At 34.8% G+C, this 22906-nt stretch overlaps 1 protein-coding gene across 2 annotated transcripts; it reads left to right on the top strand.

Annotated features, from left to right (window-relative positions):
• Positions 1–6: 6 nt before the first annotated feature.
• Positions 7–22787, top strand: LOC106125376 (folliculin-interacting protein 2). 2 transcript variants are annotated; one of them, XM_013322553.1, is made up of 13 exons: positions 7–152; positions 1589–1778; positions 4206–4318; positions 5387–5562; positions 6565–6675; positions 8282–8418; positions 11105–11229; positions 12275–12415; positions 12848–12997; positions 19118–20607; positions 20822–20948; positions 21244–21355; positions 21587–22787. In XM_013322553.1, exons 1-13 carry the CDS (start codon positions 76–78, stop codon positions 21791–21793), a joined length of 3156 nt encoding a protein of 1051 aa, XP_013178007.1. In that variant the 5' UTR covers positions 7–75; the 3' UTR covers positions 21794–22787. The 2 variants fall into 2 exon arrangements, with proteins under 2 accessions (XP_013178007.1, XP_013178008.1); XM_013322554.1 differs by lacking the exon at positions 7–152 and adding an exon at positions 411–656.
• The last annotated feature ends 119 nt before the right edge of the window (positions 22788–22906 follow it).

Here is a 22906-nt window from a genome sequence, read left to right as displayed (position 1 = left end):
GTGATAATTGGTTACGATTAAAGATGCATGGCAAATCTGATCATGAAAATGACGTGAAATGTTTAATGTGAGGAAATGGCATTGTTGGATAAGATCTTTTCAACAAAGAGAAAACTCGATTACGTTGATCGGGGCTCAAGAAACTGGGCCAGGTATGTTTCGAGGATGCGTTTTATTAATTTAGGTATATTTTTGAGAGCGTGGCATGCATTGAAATAGTTGACGCACGAATCGTCGTCTTTTCGTCTCTTCAAATACGTTCGTTGTACTTTCGTATCATGAATTGGTTCTGACGCAAACATCGGCAGTTGGGCGAGCGTCACCGACAGCCGACAAATACTACGGGAGGCACGAGCATGTGATAAGGGCGGGGTGCGGGCGGCGGGCGTGGGCGCAACGATCGCGTCACTCAGGAAGAGGGGAGGCGTACTTCTATGTTTACTTACTTTTTAGTCAGAGGCTAGTACACTTGCACATTCCACTCCGGTCGGCCGATTGCCAGTCGAATCGCTGCAGTCTTTGTGCATTTAAAATCAAACTTTCTGAATTGCATTTTGTTAGGCGGTGATTTTGTGTGACAAGGATTTCTCTTTTACATGTCAGTGAACAGCTGTGAGGTCTATCCATACATGACTATGAAATAAAATGAAATTTAGGTAATTAACTTGCAGTGTTTTTTTTATTATAACCTGACATCTCACAATTTTATATGTCTAGAATATTAATAGTAAATTAAATCCTAAACAAAGCAGTTCTAAGCAGTGTACACTTGTTGGTTGAGGTGGAACTAAATGGTGTCCTGTTAAGTGTTACTTAAAATAATATACAGCATTATTTAAAATAATATGCAGTTTATAGATTTATTAGCTGTTGACATGTGTAAACAATAGCATATGATGTTACTATTGTATTGTATGTTTAAGAAGCATGTGACTGCTTATGTGTAAAAGAGAAAGTTTGCACATACTGTATTTAGTATGTACACGATTCACTTGTTTTAGGATTGTGAAACCTTGTGATATATTTATTTAATGTTTGATATTGATTTAACAACTTACATTTATTTTATAAAAGTTCAAGTGTTATCTCAAATAAATCTGATTGTTATAATATTTATTACAATTGGATTTATTAGTTAATTAATTAACTTAATAAAATTAAGATTTTTTATCAAAACATTTCTGGATGTGAACATGTTTTAAGAGGGTAAAGTATATCACAAGTTTCTTTTCATATCATTCATATATTATGTTAGAAGAATATTTTCTATCTATAAATACTATCATGCAATTGTTTATTTAATTGATTCAAAAATACTGAATGTCGAATTCATTATGCTTGTATATTTCTTTTATTGAATTCCTTTATGTTTATTAATTTTAATTATTTAAATGTAACATGTCATCAGATTCTTCACATAATCATTATTGTTTTTTAAGATTGCTCATTATTATTTCAATTAATTCAGACAAAAAAGAATTGTAAAAGATATTTATAAAACTTTACAATACTAATTGTATTCTATAATAGATAATTAATTAAATATTAAGAGATAGAAACCTTATATTTTTTTATTCTTTTTATGAAGATCCTGTGAGATAACTCCGGAGCAAGTGAGGTTGCTACTGTTCAAAGAGTGTGATTGGAGGGGTAGGAAAGTTCTCTTTGATTCATCTACAATAGAGAGAATCCCAGCTGATAAGAATGGAAAGCCAGATCAACACCAGAAGACTGATATCCCTTGTATTGTGGAGGTGGCAGATGGATACAGCTATGTGGTAAGTTAAATATTATTTGTTAAACTAGTTGTCGCCCGCGACTTCGTACGCGCTTAATCAAAAAAAAATTAGTAGCCTGTGTGTTCTTCCACACTATGTTCTATATGTATGCCAAATTACATCAAGATCTGTTCAGCGATTCTAGAGATACCTTTAAACAAACATCTATCCATCCACTGATCCATACAAACATTCGTATTTATAATATTAGTAAGATTAGGAGTGAGATGTTTATATAGCATGCAAGATAATATGGGAAGGCCTAAGTATGTGTTTCCTTAGTACCTGTGATTTGTTATATATCTTGTATATGTAAGTTTTTCTTAACAAATACTGAACCCTTTCAACCACACAACACAGTATAGGGAACATACAGTACCATAGATAAATATTATTGCTAATTAATATGATATTAACTAATCTTACTTCTTTTTAATATTAGTACCTGGATGACAAATGCTTTGCTCGGTATTTTTTTTAATTGTGTTTTTTAAAAATTATATTTAAGTACGAATTACTAATAAAATGATAAAATATGAATAATATTTTACGATCTTACCGATAGAAAAAGTTAAGTTTATGTTTAAGTTGATTATCGATAAAACACGAATAAAATGACATTATCTAATATTTATTCCTAGCTAGATCGATTTATAGCCCCCGAAACCCCCTATATACTAAATTTTATGAAAATCGTTGGAACCGATTCCGAGATTCCGATTATATTATATATATATATATAAGAATTGCTATTATTGTAATAAAGTTTGCATTTTGTAGCTTGTTCCACACAATTTATTTGATATAAATTATTCAATTAGTAATGTTTGTTGTCACTTTATATAATTATCATATGACATTTAAACTGATATATAAACACGGCTAAACACTCACGTATATACGTCCGGTGGCGGCACCGACTAGTTTCGAGCCCATCGGGGGCCCTTCATCAGGGTGAGTGGTACTGGTATTATTTCGCGGACGCGGCCCGTAAATATTAATGTTCTAGTTTAAAAAAATGTGAATAAGAATCTTATATGAATTTATCAATTATAACAACTTGTAAGTAAAATTTACTTTACTATGTACTAGCTGCCGCACGCGACTCCATCCGCGCGGAAGTAAAAAAAATAATAACCTATGTGTTCTTCCAGACTATGTTCTTCATCTATGATATCCATGTAGCCGTTCTGGAGATAATTTCTATGGATTTTGGAGATATGAATTTATGGATGGATGTTTGTTAGATGGTATCACCAGAACGGCTGCATAGATCTTTCTGAAATTTGGCATAGTTTGATAACATTGTCTGGAAGAACACTAATTAAGGTTTTTAATCCCGCGCCGATATAGTTTCAGGCTACAACTAGTTGGATATAAATCTGCTACTATTGTTCAACAAGCTTCAAGGATAGCAATACGAATAGAATAATGATAATATTTTAAAAGAAACTAAAATTAAACTATAAAAATATTTATTGTTTGTATGTAAAACATAATGTCTTGATATGTCCTGTTTTTGGCAATGTTTGCTAACGTCCGCGAATTAGCGAAACCTTATCATACTGAATAAAAATAACTCGACAATTGAGACAATGCTGTCACGAGACCAGGCCGATTCAACTCAACGTTTATTCGCATCGCTTGCGATCTAAATTTAGATCCACTTTATACGTTAGCCTTTTTGATTATAACAGACGCCATAAGTGGGACTAATGAACGTACCCCCATATACAGAGTGTTCTTTTTGTGTAACGTTAATTAATTGTAACCGTTCATGGTATGGTTTTCTAGCGAATCTTGAAAAAACAAATTTGTCTATTTATGCACTGAGTTTGTGTAGATTTTACCTTATCTAGTGTCTTGTTGATTTTTTAATAAACTTGTTTTCGATTATTTAATTGTGACAAAGCATGTTTGTTGACGACATTTACCCATAGATTAAAGTAGTATTTTAAAAATAAAAAAGATACACTATTGCCAACGCATAATGATACGAAAGCGATATTTAAGGTTCCGTACCACGAAAGGAAAAAAACCGAACCCTTATAGGTTCACTTTGTTGTCAGGTCCGTCTGTTTGTCAAGACTCTTTTTATTTCCAAAATATCTCCATTGCATTTAACACTTTAACATTTATCTTTAATTTGAATTTTACAAACAGCCACGTATGGGATTTTTAAGTTGTGTTTTAGATTACAAGATTTTACCCTAGTTCTATGTTACTATTATAGATTAATTTAGACTACGAAAACTGACTCCTATAAAAAGTTTGGTCAGAATGGCCATAATATCCTTAACACACTACAATAATTTTCCTATTGAATTATTAAAATGTTTCAATAGAGTAAAGGGTCATTGATCTGAAGTAGAAAGCTGTAAGGCGAATTGAAGGACATACTCGTAAACATTAGCAATTTTTTCGCAGTATAAGGGGCCGGCGGCGGACGCGAGCGTGCTCGGTGATATGATATTTGGTGCTGTCGCGATGAACTTTAAAAATGTCTCGCTGAAGATTCACATTATGAATGATCCTAAAAGGTAAGTCTTAAAATAAAAAAACAAAAAAATTTAATAAAAAACTTGACAATGAGCACCCTGTAAAGAAAATATTAATGAAGTCATCAAAAAGCCAATTTTAATTTAGTCATATTTTTTGTTAAAACTCTCAATCTGCGAGATAACAACAAAAAGTCATAGGTAGGTAAAAATCTAAACGACCCATAAAATTTCAGTAACTAAATCCAATGTCTAGCTTGTGAAAGTACCATAACAATATTAAAACCAATTGTAAATTACATTGTGCAAAATATAGAAGTATTTAAAAATAGCGCATGTTTTTTTTTAAGTTTCGCGTCACGTACGAAAGTGTATCTTGTTTGTTCCATTTTTTACCTTCCGGACTAATGTGATCTAATGAATAATTGTGATCTTGACCTTACGAGATTCCGGAGGATGTTGGCAAACAGCCAGGAGTGGATTCGAACGATTTAAAACAAGTGGTGTAGATAATACGTGTATGAAACAATTCCATTCATAAGCTCCCAACTCTAAGCGTGCTAGAGTATAGACGTTTATTTATTGATTTCTTTATATCTGTTAGTTTATAATGGCTAATTACTTGTACTGAATGAAAAACATGCACCTCACTGTAAGTTTCCATTGTTTAAAATAAAAAAAAATCGTGTTAAGATTTCAAAAGATATATTAATACTGTACTTTTTTAAATCCTTCTTGAAAGTAAAAAGAAACACAAGACGTCCTAGGTTGTTTTTACTATAAAGTCACATATTTACAGTACTTTTGAAGATAGGCGTGACACTTGACGAACGAACAATGGAAGCAATTGTGCGTTTGTTTGATGAGTGTGCGTACTAGAGACCTAATTTTAGTCCACGTTCCCTGGCCACCGTTAATTATAAAAACCTTTATATAAAATTATGGGAAGGAGAAGTGGATATGCCAGAGGAGGATGCATATCCTCCAATTTCCACTTCCTATGCATATAGGAAGTGGAAATTTCTACTTTCTGTGTGTCCTCTCCTCTAGGTACGTCGCCATTTGCGCGTTTGCTACCTTGTAATGTAAAAGTCGTATTGCTTTCATTAGGTTTATGTGCACGAAAGTGTTCTGCGTACCAATGTCCCGAAGGATAAGCCGCGTCGAGCGCAAGACCAGCGAAACCAACAATAACGTGGTGCGCAACTCATCGACGCCTTTAAACGTGCCATCGTGGAGGGGAGAGGAGGTGTCACTCAGTTTCTCCATCGATAGGGGAGATTCGGGTATGTTGGTATACATATGGTTTAACTATGAGCTATACTTTAACACGTTCAGTGCCGCCGAATCTCTTAGTGAGATGATTGAAAAGATCGTAGCGGCGTTGCACGTGTTAAATTGCTTCATAAAAATTACTAAAGAGACAGGTAGAATATTGGATAATATTATGTAAATAGAATTTCGGACGAGTTACGTTTAAAAATAATGTTTTCGGAATACATTTTAGTATATAAATGTGATTATTTTGAACAATTCTTGTTTGCTTGCATTAAAAATAGTATAAAACAGTTGCATATAAATTGCGATTAGGAATATAAAGTATTGTTTACTTTGTAAGCGATCAATTTGCGATGCTCCATCGCTAGGAATGCGGAATGTACCCGGTTTTGTTAAGGTGATGTCACAGCAAATCACACAGATGTAAAGAAACTAGAGTTACGTAAATATATAATATGAGTATTTTCTTACATGTGCCAAATTATAATCGTATAATATATTTAAGGTTGTTTTTAAATAAGTAATCAACTTTTAAATTAATTTTAAATGGTCGATTGTGTAATATTTATTAATACATTTCATACATATTTTTTGAGTAACTTAAACCGTTTATGCAGCGCACGCAACGAAAGTCATCAAATGTGCATAATTTTCTCTGTTTTTGCAACATTTCTCACTGACGCTTCGCTCCTTTTGGTCGCAGCGTAATGTTATATAGCCTAAAGCCTTCCTCTATAAATGGACTATCCAACAAAAAAAGTTTTTTTTCAAATCGGACGAGTACTTCCTGAGATTAGCGCGGTTAAACAGAAAAACTCTTCCGCTTTATATTAGTATAGATTTAGCAAAGGAAAAAAGTCTTTTCCAGATGCTATTTCACACTTATTTATAGTCACAAAATCATTGAACAAAACCGAATACAGTTTATACAATCAGAACCATAACGTATATTGAATTTTTTTTTATTTCTATGTATGAAGTTCAAATATAAAGTTTATAAAGTTGCGCAGGTTTCTACAGCGAGCAATCACCTTTCAGCAGCGTGGGGTCAAACTTCGAACACTATTCCATGTACGATACCGGGGATAGAAGTAACACGCAGGACGAGTTAAGTTTCCATTGTAAGTATCACTAATTTATATAATCTGACCAACTTTTCTAGCCGTTGGAAGTGTATCTTCATCGTTATGGCACAAGAGACAAGATAGCTAAGGTTAGCGTTCCCAGTTTTATATTTAATAGTTTATAGTCCAACCTAAAAATAAGATGATTTTTACGCCATACATAACGAACAGACTAAATGGGATTTAATTGTCAACATGAGTTGGCTGACCACGCATCCTTTATTCGTCAAATACGAGACTAATGATAGTTTCACACAAGGGCAAAATAATAGATGCAGTACTACAATAACTTGAACGTATACTTACCGATCAAACAATAGCAGTACTGTCCTACTACACTGCTCTACTGTTCTACTCTCATGTGAAACAAGCATAATTAAAATTTGGATTAGTATCAAGTTGTATAAGAACGTAATTTCATTGATAGAATCGTGACGTCATTGTTACGCTGATAGCATTTGTCAGTATGCAATATTTAGGGCATCGACGTCAGTATCGACCGGAAACTGATGACAGATTGTTGATGTTTCTATAAAGTTATTCAAAAGCGTCATATTTAAGAGAGTATATATGGTAATGTGAGCTAAATTAATGTGTTTGTCTCGGAGTTATGTAAGTAGTGCGTTACTATTGAAATACGAAAGATAGCCGAACCTATGTGAGTGGAATATAGTCAGGAAGTTGATGTCTCTGAGTTACGGACACAAGTTTTTATTTATTTAAAAGGAAACAAGAAGATTAGTATGTTCTATACCCAAATTTCAATAACATATGTTGAGGCGTTACAAAGTAATCGAGTAAATATGTTATTCAAACGTATCCCATGGGAACGGTATACATTCCCGGGATCATAGGTAGCCTGAGTTCATCGAGACTGTATTCTTCAGCTATACTAAATTTTATCTAGATCCATTCAGCCGATTTCGATAGCTAGAAAGAAATATTTGTCCATCCATTCATCTAAACATTCACATTTATAATATTAGTAAGATATAAGATATAACATAAAATTCACGCATAAACTCTCGCTTACGAATGACGTAAAGATAGTGACATTAGTTGGTCACTATTTATATTGCATTATCAAAGGTCAAGGACCCTATACCACGTTTCAGTTTATTAAAATTTATGTCCATAGAATAATGCTCTAATACCTGACGTTAGCTCTTAGCACATCATTATCATTGAAAATAATTTCAAAGATAATCTAGATTGTAGCTTGCGATGGATTTTTTTTATTACGTCTCTGAATGTGATTCAAATTGCATTGTATAAATTGTTAAATACACGCACAAATGTAACGTTGAATGTAAAAGAAGGCTTTCATTAAAAAAAGTTTTTGTTGCTACCAATATTGTAAATGCCAATGTTTGCATGGATGGATGGATGTATGTTTGTTAGAAGAAATCTCTAAAACAGCTGCATTGATCTCCCTGAATTTGGCACAAATGTAGGACATAGTCAGGGAGAACATATTCGCGCGGACGGAGTCGTGGGCAATAGCTAGTTAAAAATACTAAAGTACTTTTAAACCAGTTATTCATAAAGTAAATGGCTTTCCTTAACTGTTACCTTTGTATAACATTAAAATAATTCCCTCCAGGCCCGTCGGGTCGCAAGCTAAGCGTGTCCAGTACAGGCAGTTGGCAACGTAGAACCTTCCAGAGTATGGCCACACGCTTCGACCTCGGCAGTTCCAGCTTCCTCAGTGTTCCTAACACCGCCAGTTCTGATTCACAGGTAACATACCCATTGATATGTATTTCTATATAGATTGGATCTTAACACATTAAATGCCACCGAGCCGCCGGGCGAGTTTGAGATAAAAATCGTAGTGGTATGGAACATGTTAATATTGCAAGTCAAATTTATGAATGTTAATTTGATTAAGTAAGCATATTGTAACGTTTTCATTACGTATTCATTGAATACTATAAATCAGGGATAGTAGACCTTTACATAAGAACGTGACATTTTAACAGAAATGTTTAATACGAGGCCATCAAACAATTTTGATTCTGTGATTATCGGGAATATACTGTAGCGTAGGAAAATTTACACTTTTCTAGTACGAAATATCTCGAAATGTCTTAATTACGTCGTGTGCCATTTGGTTTTATATACCTGCCCTAAAAATTACTACATCGCGACAGTAGTGAAGCTTGCTTAATGTCTTTATCGGCGTCGAAGCGCGTGATTCATGACATCACTTGCGCGACCGCACCGGCCACCGGACAACAGTCATGTGAGCCGTTATCACTAACTAATTGAGCCCCGATAATTAATAGATTACACTTAATTGTTTGCACTCGTGTTTACGCAATTATTTCTATTATATAATTAATAATATCGATCGGTAAAATATTGGTTATGGTCAGTTATATTGTGAAGCTAAATTATGAGGGGTATGCAATAAAATTACTTTTTTAGAAAGTTATCCGCGGTATTTATATTGAATTAATCAGTTATTTATTATGATTTTTATTTTTAAATATTATATACTTATTTTGCTTCCCATTTTCTTTAAAAAGAGGAAATAAAATATGCATTCGCTTAGGTTATATTATCATATCAGATAAATTCACTTGGCAAAGAAGTCAAATTGCAAGCAACTGGTTCTAGCTGGGCTACTTTTATCTAGTTTTTTCTAGTGTCTTCTAAAAGTGCTAGGTACATAATCTGACCTAATGCAGTCATGTAGAACTCGTTTGAACTAACGGTATTACATCGATGGCAAGAAATCTTTTTAATGTTTTATTTAGAGGAGACAAAGCATTTGGCTTGACGGTCAAATGACAAGAATCGCAAATAAATTAAAAATAATCTCTTCAAAGTTTACGTCAAAAGAGAAAATTTTAAATGAACTTTTATAAGCATGCGATTCACGTTAGCCGATGCCAATAGCCTGTCAGCCGTCAAGGATCTTATGAAAGTTTTTGACGTTGACACAGTCTACAAGTTTGAAGGGTTGCCAGTGGATTTCCTAACATCTTCCGAAAGTCGTCCATGTTCCAACCCTAAGCAATTGATTTGCAACCGAGTACTCGTAGTGATTCTTTACTTTTTTAAATTGATACATCCAAACACTTTAGCAAATTAAGCTACATATCATGACATCATGCGTAATTTTTATGGAATTTAAATTATTGAAAATGGCAACATTAAACCGCGCAACTGACATTCCCTCATTGGTCAGATAGTTCATATATTTTTCGAATGCATAACCTTGTCGCACGATATCTGAGTTGTGATTTTTTTAATTCATTTTATATTTATCACAGATAACAATAGACAAAGGGTAATCTGTTCTTTTTTATAAGCCTCCATTGTTTGTCAGATGTGTGGCGTGATAACCTCAATTATTACGCTTTATATTAAGTAATAAAAAAAATCTCTTTATTTTTGTTATATGCCAGCTGTAATTGACCGATAGTCTTTGACAATCAATCAATGCTTATCGAATCTAATACTGTCGTGTGGATTATTAAGATTTATTCCGTGTGTTATTGTCAGTTACAAACACTTAACTAAAATGTGTTTATCAGCAGTGGAATCCCACATTCAAAATTGTATTTCGATAAATGTTAAATGATAGTCGCCATTGAAAATACTTCAGTGCGAGAATAGTATTAGCTCTACTTATACCCTGGGCGAGATTTCTACGGCGCCTTCATTTATAACCATGCCTTTGTGAGAGAGGGAGTTATCAAAGTTATGTGAGACTGTGTAATTCGCATTCGCAAACGCTCAGGGCGACCCAACTGCGGCCTATCCTGAAGCCGGTCCTGGACATGTCTCGTCATGACTGGTCATGACTCGTATTATAATAATAATAATCGTATTTTACAATCCATTTTTCATACGTTTATTACGGTAGTCAAATGCTAAGTGCTAATATATTAATAATAATGTATTATTAATATTTGTAAAATATATTTGAGTATACTGAATATGTTAATTTGTTAGAAACATTTCCGAGGCACGCAAGGTCTTATGATAGCATATGTCAATAACTAAACGTATCCGGACTCGTATTTATATAATAAACTATTATAGATATCGCCCGCGACTCCGTCCGCGTGGATATATAAAAAACTTAATTAGTGTTGCCCACATATCCTCATCATATCCATCTTAACATTCGCATTATAGATATCGACTAAGCGTAAACTTGTCGTGCATGTAACATGTATAAGAACATTTATCTTTATTTTTTCAAACACGTGAAGGGTGTAATATTGTTGATATATAGATTTTAACACAATGAGGATGCGTTGGTATTCCAAATATTTTATTCTTTTTAGGGTTCCGTACCTCATAGAAAAAAAACATCATAGTGTAGAAAATATCCATTTCGTTTCCATTGGTTTTATCTGGAAACGTTAAGTAGACATATGTAAACTTTGCAGGCGTTTGTTTTTCATAGATGTACAGCAATAGTACAACGAGCGGCACAAGTGATAGCCTCCTGAGCGCAACATCAGGAGTAGCGCCGCGTAGGAACAAGCTGGGATTAGCTTTGTTGATCACTGTACCTGATTCCTCTGATATGTAAGTATACATGCTCACTAACACAACCAATAATAATCAGTATAATACTACTTAAATGTCTGGCCCGATGAGATGCGATGTTAATTCTTCTGTTAGAAATATAAAAACACAGACTCTCGCCTCCACTGCATCCGCGTTGAATTAAAAACTGACTAAGTAGCCTATGTGACTTCCAGACTATGTTTTACATCTATTCCAAATTTCGGACCCATGCAGCAGTTCTGGAGATACCTTCCAACAACATATATCCATATCATATTTTTTTTCATTTTTTTCATCCATCCCAACATTTGCATTTATAATATTAGAAAGATAAGCGTAGTAATTGACATTAGACCAGACAGCTACAGTCCAACAATGAATTTATGTACCTACTTTATCAACAATATTAGATGACCGTTAATGAGTTATTGTATTTTGTCTGCGATCATCGGGTCAGAGAAATTTGGTGGACTACAGTGTAACTTTTTTATTCCGAAGGCTATGATGACATGATGGTTGATTGTTCAGGACTGAGTTGTTTTACTGCTTTTATTATCAGTTTGTTTGTTATCACTCTCACTTATCCTAAACTCGTGACAGCACGCGGTTTATGATGGTAATAGCAATAACAAACATTATGCCTTCACAACTATACCATTACAGCTTATTTAAACCTTAAACATACGAAATAAGTTACTTATTATGTCGTTTCATCGCTCTAATTTTGACATCCATTCGAATAAATTAGAGTGATCAGACTTAAGTAATTCAAAAGTAAAGTCACGTGTGTATTTTTTTAATCCTTTATTTTAAAGTTCGAATAAATTTAACTTATTAAAAATAATGCAAATCGTTTTTGAAATGATAAAATTGTTTTAAAACTTGAATCCTTATTTTACTCGAATAGTTAAAATTCCTAATACTTAGATTGATTTTAAATCTCTAACCGTTGCTTTCTGAGACCAAAATCTCTGATTTAAACGGAGATTTTATTATCAGAAACCCACATTGAGCAGCATAAGAAGGTGAGGTGTTGTATTTTGAGGTAGTGTATATTTATTAGGGATTTCATCCGTCGGTGTGTGGAGCACTCACCTCAGTTGCAAGCATTGGTGTGTCGATTACGAGCCGCGACAATGGCTGCGGGAGCTGGAGGCAACTTTGTATCTACGTTACATAAAGCTACGAGGGATGCTGCGAGATGGTAAGATCTTAGAGCGAATCGAAAAATTGCGTAAACAGTTACATCTCAAAAAAGCTAATAAGAAATCTAACTGAGTTGTCGGATGGATCGGAATGTTGTTTAACTATTCGAATCATAGTATACTTGTGATAAGCGAAATTCTCTTTAAAGGCAAGTTATATGCAGTTTTTTATTATCTTTGGTTTCTAGTTACTTTGCTATTTCGATGATATTAGGTGTTCGAATTCTAATTTGTATACTTGTACTAAAAACAATGTAATTTTAATCCTTTATTAATCTGAATAATCTATCATTACTTTATGTCTATACAAAACCGGTTGGTAGCTCTTGTACTATAGGTCAGGAGTCATCTTATTAGACTATTGGGCGCAAATAACGTCTTATAAACTCACATATCATAAATATTGTTTACAGTATAGCGTTTTATTATAGGTTATCTGACTTAATGTACGGTCCACGGCTACAGTCATCGTGGTTGAGCCTGCTAAACTGCGAGCCGCGTTCTTGCGCCAAGCAGTCAGAATCCTTGTTGTCGGATATCTGCGCAGTGTTAACAGTGGGAGACACCAAGGATACTAATTTGTAAGTATCACCTTTTTGACACTGCATAAACATATTTCTACATTTACATATTTCGCTAACGATATTTGAAAATGTTATACAGAATAATTTTTGACAATATTTACCTTGTACCGTACCAATCCAAACAATTTTACCTTTAGATAGATGTAATTTTTACCGTGAGCTTCTGAGACTAAAATGTCTGTTTAAAACATATCGTACCTGTCATTACTTTTAAAAACATAGAGATAAAAATATATTTTAAACATAGATTATAGACTCAGAAACCCATGGTAAAAAACTGAAAGATTACAAAATAAATCCATAGGAAATGACATTGCCTGTTAGTGATAGTGTAAATATAAAATCACAATCCTTATTCTATTATAAACTGTAGTAGAATACTGTCCTCATTTTTTTTTTGATCAAAAATGTGAAAATTGTGTGACTAAGAAAATATCTTTGAACATTCTTGATATGTTACGTAATCGTATATTTTTCTGTAACAAATAGCTAATGTATAAATATTTTAGTGGCGCCTGAGCTATTACCAATGTGAATTAAAATGACATAAGAAAGTATCAAAAACAAATTCTAAAGTATTTTTGGATCTCGGCCAATTTTATACGATTTTAATATATCCGTAGTAATGACGGAATTCAAATGTATGAAACATTACTTTTTTTAACAACCTGCTTTGTTGTAGACAGTTAATTGTTTGATTGCCAACTTTGTTAATATTGCATACTAGCTGTCTCCTGCGACTCTGTCCGCGCGAGGTTAAAAAATAAACTTAATAAGTAGCCTATGTGTTGTTTCGCACAATGTTCAACGTCTTTGCCAAATGTCAGCGAGATCCGTTGAGCTGTGATACCTTCTAAGAAACGTCTATCCATCCATCCATCCATTTCAACATTCGCATTTATAATATTATTAAGATTGTATCATGTTTGTCGTTTAGACAGTTAGCGACGTTAATTTATTTGCCAAATGTAATTAAATTAATTTTATTTAAAATTTGATGTTTTACCTTAGGATTCCGTCGCTTTAATACACAATATAATATATAATTTTCACAGATTTTCAAAACAATTTAAATATCTTTAGTTATTACGTCCTTGGCTTGACCTTCCAAAAGTGCACATATTGCGACAGTCCGTCTGTCAGTACAACTCAGGCGCGCGTCATTTCTCTTGGGCGGTTTCCATTTGTAACGAGGTGTAGGTGAAAGATTCCACTATTGCGTCGGAGCATTTACATTGTGAACGGCTTACACTATTGAAACCTTAAAACATATTGTTTGTCTGTATTTTTCGAAGCGAATAAAAATTACTATGTTTATGAACACCTTCGGAAGGTTTCAATTATATACTACTAACTGACGACTCCGTCCGCACGGAATTAAAAAAAAACATAATTAGTAATCTATGTGTTCTAAAAGACTATTTTCTACATATATGACAAATTTCAGCGAGATCCGTTCAGACGTTCCGGAGATACCTTCAAACAAACAGTCATCCATCCATCCATCTAAAAATTCGCATTTATAATATTAGTAATTATATAATATTCCATAGCGCTGTGTCCATCCACGCATCTAAAGATAAAGCAAACCCGTCTTAACTGTACGTGCGGTGCGTTCGTCCCGGGCCAATAGACCCGAACCTATAGTGTTTGAAACATTGACTACACGACTTGACAACTTACAATACGATTTTTATTTGTCAAGGTAATAGACGTGTATCTTGTAAACTATTATTAGGGAACATACCCATGCTATGTGACTTATTGTTTTAGTTTTTTTGACCTATCCCTCCCCTCGGTGACCACTCGTAGTACAGTCAGCGTCATATAGATCGTCACAGACAAGATATGCAAATATATAGGTACATCAAAAGTAATCAATTATATCGGTACAACAAAAGTCCTCAAAATAATAGATACATTCACCCTGCTCAAAAACATCGGTACATACACAGCGTCAAATATATGAGTACATGCAAGATGCTCATAAATATCGTAGCAGCCACAGCGTCATAAGTAACGAAGCAGTCAAGGTGCGCAAAAATATCGGTACATTTGACAAAATTGAACTCTATCTCTATATACTTGTGATACAATTTGGAATAAACTACTTCTGTTACATTCATTTGACAATTTGTATCAAACCATTTTTCAAAATTTACTAAAAGTGTTCGACGCGGATGACACATATTATGTAGATAAAACCAACATCAAATTTAAGTTTGTCATCATATATGCTAGTTTGGTCTCGTGGCCTTACCGTTCGCCGCCGTTGGTACGTAAGGTCGGCGGTTCAAATCCCAAGCCACTATTTTTTTTTTTGATATTTAAACTTTTTAATTTTAATATCGAAGCACATGTAATTAAATTCTATCGCCGTAGTTGCCTTGGACTAATGAGTACTTTTCTATTTCAAACAAAAATGAAGGAGATAAAGCGATGCTATTGGCATGTAATTTGTTTATTACTCATGTTTGTTAAACTTGTACCGGTAAAAATAACACTTTTACTTTTACCTTTTACTGATACTGATTATATTTAAGAAACAAAGAAAAAAAACTAAATGTCAATATCCAAACTACATCAAGTTTTTGTTCGATTGCAATAAACATTCCAGTGTGCGTGGGCGCGCACACATATGTAGATAACACTTGTACGTATAGTTTCCGCGCGTACCATTCTTAAAACCCGCGAAGACAATCCACGCTCCGCCCACTCACTTCACCCGCGATGGTCTGACCTAATTGTTGTTAACTTTATTTAAATTTCTTTCTACCCGACAGCGAAAATTATAAAACAAAATTGTCGAGCAAAATTTTACATTACCAAATTTTTACTAGTTACGAAAAAATAACCCCGTGATTGATAAAATGAAAAAAAAGTAGCCTGAGATTCGAACCGGTAAACTTTCATATTACGGCAAACATACTAGAATACTGCGCCAAACTAGTATTATTTATATTGTGACAAGCCAAATTTGATATTAGTTAATACGTATCTGTCATATTCGGCGTGACAAACTTTTATATTTAAGCGTTATGACAGGAGAAGAAAAATATTGGGTTGCCCAGTAAGTTCGTGCCGCTTTATAAGGAAAATTGAAACCCTGTTCTCTTAAATTTTTGGAAATGTTTTTAAATTATATTGGTACGACTCTATACCTAAAACGTCTTTTATTATTAGATAAAATTTTAAAAATTAGTTTTTATCTCAACCAATGAAATGAAATTATTCACAATATAGAAATTTTTGTGACGTTTGATAATGGTGGAAATCCGAAAATGAATCCACTTCAGCTACAGTCTATTGTAAGCTTTATATCGAAAATCAGAACGAACTTTCCGGACAACCTATAATGTTAATACAAAGCGTCAAATGAATGTAACAGAAGTAGTTTATTCCAAATTGTATCACAAGTATATAGAGATAGAGTTCAATTTTGTCAAATGTACCGATATTTTTGCGCACCTTGACTGCTTCGTTACTTATGACGCTATGGCTGCTACGATATTTATGAGCATCTTGCATGTACTCATATATTTGACGCTGTGTATGTACCGATGTATTTGAGCAGGGTGGATGTTTCTATTATTTTGAGGACTTTTGTTGTACCGATATAATTGATTACTTTTGGTGTACCTATATATTTGCATATCTTGTCTGTGACGATCTATATGACGCTGACTGTACATGCCAAGACCCCACCAATTTAGTTTTTACGTAGTAATTCAGAATTATGATTTTTAATAATTTCGCAGGTAAACATTAAAAAAGAAATAATTTGGCTCATACTCTTCTTTATAGCATAAGACTGTATGCATTCTTAAATTATAATACTAGTGAATTATGTATTATGAAAAAAAAAACAAGTAACGACTACATGACTAAAATCCGACTTCGTTCCCCATAAATGGGTCACGTTGTATTGGGACGTTCCTCTAGGAATCTAGATTGAGTTCATTTAGTTCGTTTATCGTTTATTTTTAAAATGTATATTCTCTAGCTATAAATCTTCACAAATATGTTGAATCATCTTAGTAACGGTCACGAGTGTTCGATATTTAAATTCTATATCGGGATTCGATAATGTGTGAATATAAATATTTGATACGCTATCCGCGTGACTTTGTCAGGAGGTAAAAATATTTTCATTGTATACGGGAAGCGTTAATTCTTTTATATCTTACACTGACGTAGATTAATTTTATTACCTGTTTGATAACTTCGGCAATCACATGACTGTAAGGGTAAGCACACACTGATCAACGGTTAATAGTTTTTTTTTAAATGTTCGATTCTTACAAAAAATAGTGTATGATAAATTAGTCGATTAAATTATTTGTTCTTTTTATCTTGGAAATAACATACTTTGTGGAATGGGAATGCTTATTATATTTGACGAAAGTTTTCATTAATTTTATTTATTTGTCACAGATTAAAGCTAAAATTATTAGGTTACTTAATTAAAATCAAATAAAGCTAATAATAATTTATCTAATAGAATTAATTACCAAAAAGTATATTGTCTTGGTTGGCTCACGTCCAGCGCAGTCGTGCGATAAATGGCACGAATAAAAAGAAAAGCAAAACGTCTTGTCTCTGGCTCATTTCTGTTTGAGCGTCAATTACGAAACATGTGTGAATGAGGAGAGCGTCATATTGTAACTTTATTTTATTTTTAGCTCGGGCGTGTTTTCTTTGGTTATTTTTATATGGAGTGTTTACGTAGGCTCACGTGATACCCGCGCTTTCGGTACTTCAATGCGCATTGTCCGTGTAAATTGCTTGAGAACCTAATTAGGTGATATTAGGTATAATATGACAATTTAAGCGTCAATAGCCTAATGGTTAAGGGTACGGATTTCCGACCACGAAGTCGGGGGTTCAAATCCCGCCATTCGACTATTATCGTAAACCATATCCTAGCACAAGCCTAGAGCTTAGTTGGAATGGTTAAATAAATATTAGTAATTTTAGAAAAAATCTGCTAATATTTTTTTATAAAAAAAAATTGTGTAGACCGGGCATTGTGGCAATCGATGGGGGAGGCCTACGTCTAGCAGTGGAAGAATTTAGGTTGATTATGATGATGATGATGATGATGATGATGATGATGAATTGTGTGAACTAGTGTATTGTTTTACAAGAAAATTTGTTGGTATCTTACTAATATATAATTCGAATGTCTACATGGTTGAATTTTTTAAGGTTTATCCAGAATGGTTTAACGTATCTCGATGAATTTTGGCATACATATAGAACATAGTCTGTGAACATAGTATGTCTTCTTCATACATAGGCTACTAATTAAGTTTTTTTTAATTTCGCGCGGACAGGGTCACGGGTGACAGCTAGTATTTTTTATATTTCTTCACACTTTTAGTCCTGATGACTATAATTATATTCAGTGTCATTTTAAATCGCAAATGGCTAATGATATTTTTGGACAACCATCTTGACATGAACATCAAATGTAAGAGCTTCACTAGCAAAGTATACACTATGAAAAATCCAAAATGGCCGCCAATATAAAATGACAGATGACATATTTTTGTATAACATGATTATTAAATAAAAAAAGTGACTAATAGAACAACGAGGTATAATCCAATTCAAGGCATTAATTAAGCACTTAAAAATTATTCGTTAAAAGTAGAAATTGGCTTAAAAACATATTTTTAAGTATAACTTGTGGTAATGTTAGTTTCATTGAACACGAACGCGAGTTGAATGTCCCGCCCTTCCCGTTATCTCAACATAAATAGGTAATCTTCCTGTACGTGTTTCTCGTCTAGAATAACGTAAAATATAAGTGTTAATATATCATCCACATAGAGGTGGGCGAAATGTGTATTATAATTTGAAATATTTCTTCTTAATGTTGTCATAAATCGCCGAAGTGGTGATAGGATACTCGCCTTTGTTTGCAAATATGACTAGTTGATGAAATAATATTGCCATAAATATGAATTTATGGTTGTTATTTGATTTTTTATACTTAAATTATTAATTGTAAAAACTATTTTCAAACAAACCAACAATAAGAAACTGGAGGCAAAGACAGATATTTTTTTAGTAATAATTTGTTTTGTATTAATTGTGTAATCTCTATTTCAGTTTCATCAGCACTCTGCTCACCAACGTGCTCACTTATCACCTCGGCTGGGTGACTACAGTCAGCCCGTACGACGCCATCGCCCTCGCGGGAGGTCAGGCAAAGCCCTCCGGCAAAGAGTGTCGTCGTCCATACAACGCGCTGTGGGCGCAGCTCGGCGACCTCTGCGGCAGCATCGGCTGTCCACCCCGCGCCGCCAGGACCATCATCGCCGGCACCACCAACGCGCACTTCATCAACAAACTCCTCACCGTGCTCACATACTTCGTCCGCTGTGGTGATGTCACCAGGACCGACTTCGCATACAAAGACTGTGATTATCAGGAAGGCAAAGTCAAATGTGTCAATGTCGCACACGATTACGGTCTCGGCGGGAACGAGTCGTGCGGGAATAGCGCCGGGCGACTCAAGTCGCCCGATAGTTTAAAAGTGCCGTCGTTCAATACTCAGAGTAGCGGTAGTAGTGTTAGTACGTTAGTTTCGAGCGAGGTCAGCCTCAAAAGGTCGGCGACGCTCTCTAATTTTAATGATAAGCTCTCTAATGCCTCGGAGCCGGCGGTCTGCAGCGAGAGGTCGGTCGCCGGGATGAGGAGGAACCCCACGGTGCTGATCTCATTGAAAGGTTCGGACTCGAGTCTAGATTCCTCCGGGTCGGACTTGGAGTCGGAGAATAAGGTGGTGTTCGTTCTGGGCGAGGACGAGAAGTTGGTCGGTTTGAAGAACAAATCGAATGGCGGAAGGAGCGTCAAGAAGTCCTCGAATGCGCAGAAGGAGGGGACGGGTCCAGTGGCGCAGGAGACGTGCTCGGGGGCCCGGCGGGACTGCGCGCGGGACAGCTCGTGCGGCCCCGACAGCCCCTCCAAGTGCTGCCGTCAGACACTGCAACATTCCAAGCCAATAAAACATTCCGGTTTTAAGTTTGAATTCGATAAGTACCCACAGATAGTCACTAATTATATGAAGAGCAAAAACTTAGAGATACTAGATAGGCATTACATAGGGAAGCCGGGGAACTTAAAGCTGGACAACTTCCAGTTCGACCCGACGATAGTTCCGCCCATCCAGGAGGAGAGATGCGACACTTGCTACAAGTGCCAGCTGATGGAGTCGCTGCTGCAGACGCCCACCAATGCTTCCGAAATGGAGTACATGAACGACATGCCCCGACAGTCTGAGCCGCAAGTCGCCAAAGAGGTCATCGTGGGAGATGAGAAACGCGAGATGTCGCCGAAGACTTTTGTCAGAAAACGAAAGGAGAACACTATTATAGTAAACTTCAGTAGTTCCAGAGACAATTCAAGGCCGGCACCGCAACGTAGACATAGACAAAGCGGGGAAAAGCCCAAGGAAACAGTAGACGTGAAGCAAGTTCTAGAATTTCCATTGCCAAGTGTTTGTTGTCGATCTCACCAGTGCCAAATGCGATCCGGATTCGATGCGTCTCTGTTGGGCGGCCTCACTGAACACTATATACCTGATTTAATTTTACAAGGTGAGTAGGCATCTTTCTTTCTGCCATACCTTCAAAATTTTTCCTTTGAATTTGAATAGAACACAGCAGGACCTGTTATCCGACTCGAAGGACCATTATGTGAACTTTGAATGATTTTTCCAATAATATACATACATAATTGACTAATGTCTAAGTGATTTATTGTTAAACTTTTAATCTGAACACTTTTACAACAGTCTTGTTTCTATTCCAGGAACAATTTCAAATCCTAAAAGTTGGGAGACTGAGCTACGGCGGGACCTAGACCTCACATCGTACCTGAACAAAACTCTGGACACGCCCATGCAAGCAGTCGCCATCGTTGGAGATACAAATACTTGGTAATTATTATTATTATTAAACTCTAATTAAAACTTTATCGTAATTTATAATTTACTAGCTGACGCCTGCGACTCCGTCCACGCGGAACTAATACAGATATTCGTGAGTACCCTATGTGTTCTACGATACTATGTTCTACACCTATGCCAAGTTTCAGCGAGATCTGTGCAGCCGTTCCTGAGATATCTTCCGACATCCATCTATCCATACATACATCAAATAATTAGCATTTATAATATTGTAAGATTGATGATGGAGTATTATAAAAATTAATTAATTAATTATTTTTGTCAGGGAGGTGCGCGTGGTGGGGCGGGATTGCGGCTGGGGCGGGCTGTCGCCGTTAGTGGGCGGCATGTTGGACGCACTGCCTCTCATGCGACACGCTAAAGTACCCGCCTATCAGGTACATATGAACTAATACATCAAAACACATCTATTTATCCGCCAAAAACATAGAATCCATGGTATTTGTCTTATTTACCTTGAATTTTAGATTCCAGACATTCTTTAAAATGGCAAATGCATAAAACAGAGTTTGTTAAATATTTCATTAAAATAGCAATAAAAAATAAAGAATTATGATAGACTTTTCAATATTTTATCGTCATCTTTATTGTTTAATAATTTGTTACAGTGCATACAATATTTAGAAGGCAAATTACGTGAGTTATGCGTACTATCCAAGACTCTGGCTGATCTACTCATGACGACAGACTTTTGCGACATCGCTTCACTGACCAAATCCCTCAACATTGATGTGAACGACGTGCCCCTTCTCCTGGCCGTGGCCACCACCCACACGCCGCAGCTGGCCAATCGCTACGGCATCAGCTATAGGTAGCCACGCCCACAACACACACCACGCCCACCACACAACACTTTATTTCAACACGTCCCCATAGCTATAAGACTGACCTATATCTATCAATATTGAACACATCTATTTTAAATAATCCCCTCGCTTACTTTTTACCCCCACTTTGTAACTCTCACTGTCAAAATTATGACTTAACGTCACTGTCAACATTTGAAGTTACGTGTTGCAATTTTGATGTAATTTCTTTTTAACTTTGTAATACAAATTGTCCTTTTCCATTTGTAATAAGGTTTTTTGAAATATATGAATGTTAAAAATAAGATTTTTCAAAGATAGATAAAGTTAAAACAATTTTGGATACTTAGTGGAAGTAGCGGCTTTATACATTTCTAAACGTACATATCAAATATAACTTTTTTTCTATTAGTACTATAGATAATATAGATTACAAAAAAAAATCAGGTATTTTATCCATTTGGGCTTTAACAATCGGCGTAATACGTGACAATTGAATTTGCACTTTGTCACAAGAGTGAGAAATCATTTTTGTATAGCGTTGTCTCTGTCTATCGCAGTAACGTATTGTGACGTCACTTGTGCGATAGAGACAGCGCTCTACAAAACTATACCCATCTTTGCCATACATCGCACTCTTGCCAGGTAAAATGGCGCGTATTATATTTGCTTATTGAGCTTTGTTTATCGGTGGGAGACATATCTGTGATTTAATAGAGTTGGTATATTTTTATTTGTATATATTTACATATTTATTGTGATTCAATTTGATTGGAAAAATGAGTTTTGATGTTTTTGCTGTGATTGCGTTAGAAACGAAAATATGTATATTTAATACATTTTTTTTTGTCATAATAATAGTGTTTTGAACACTGGCAACTATTAAGTTTATATATGTAATCAAATCATTTAAATGCTGCCCTTCATTTGTTACTAACCGTGGATTTCTGAAACCAAAATCTCCGTTTAAAATATATTGTTCCCTGTTATGTCAAAGATAATGACAGAGACGACGATATGTTTTATACAGAGATTATAGTCTTAGAAACCCAAGGTAAATAATATTTTGTTATTTTGTTACAATGATTTTATTCCTTTTCAAAATAATTAACTTTAATATGA

The sequence above is a fragment of the Papilio xuthus genome, unplaced genomic scaffold (assembly GCF_000836235.2).
Source record: "Papilio xuthus unplaced genomic scaffold, Pxut_1.1 DF825928.1, whole genome shotgun sequence".
Taxonomy (NCBI): domain Eukaryota; kingdom Metazoa; phylum Arthropoda; class Insecta; order Lepidoptera; family Papilionidae; genus Papilio; species Papilio xuthus.
The sequence above is the reverse complement of the archived record's forward strand: the minus strand, read 5'-3'. Positions and strand labels throughout refer to the sequence as shown.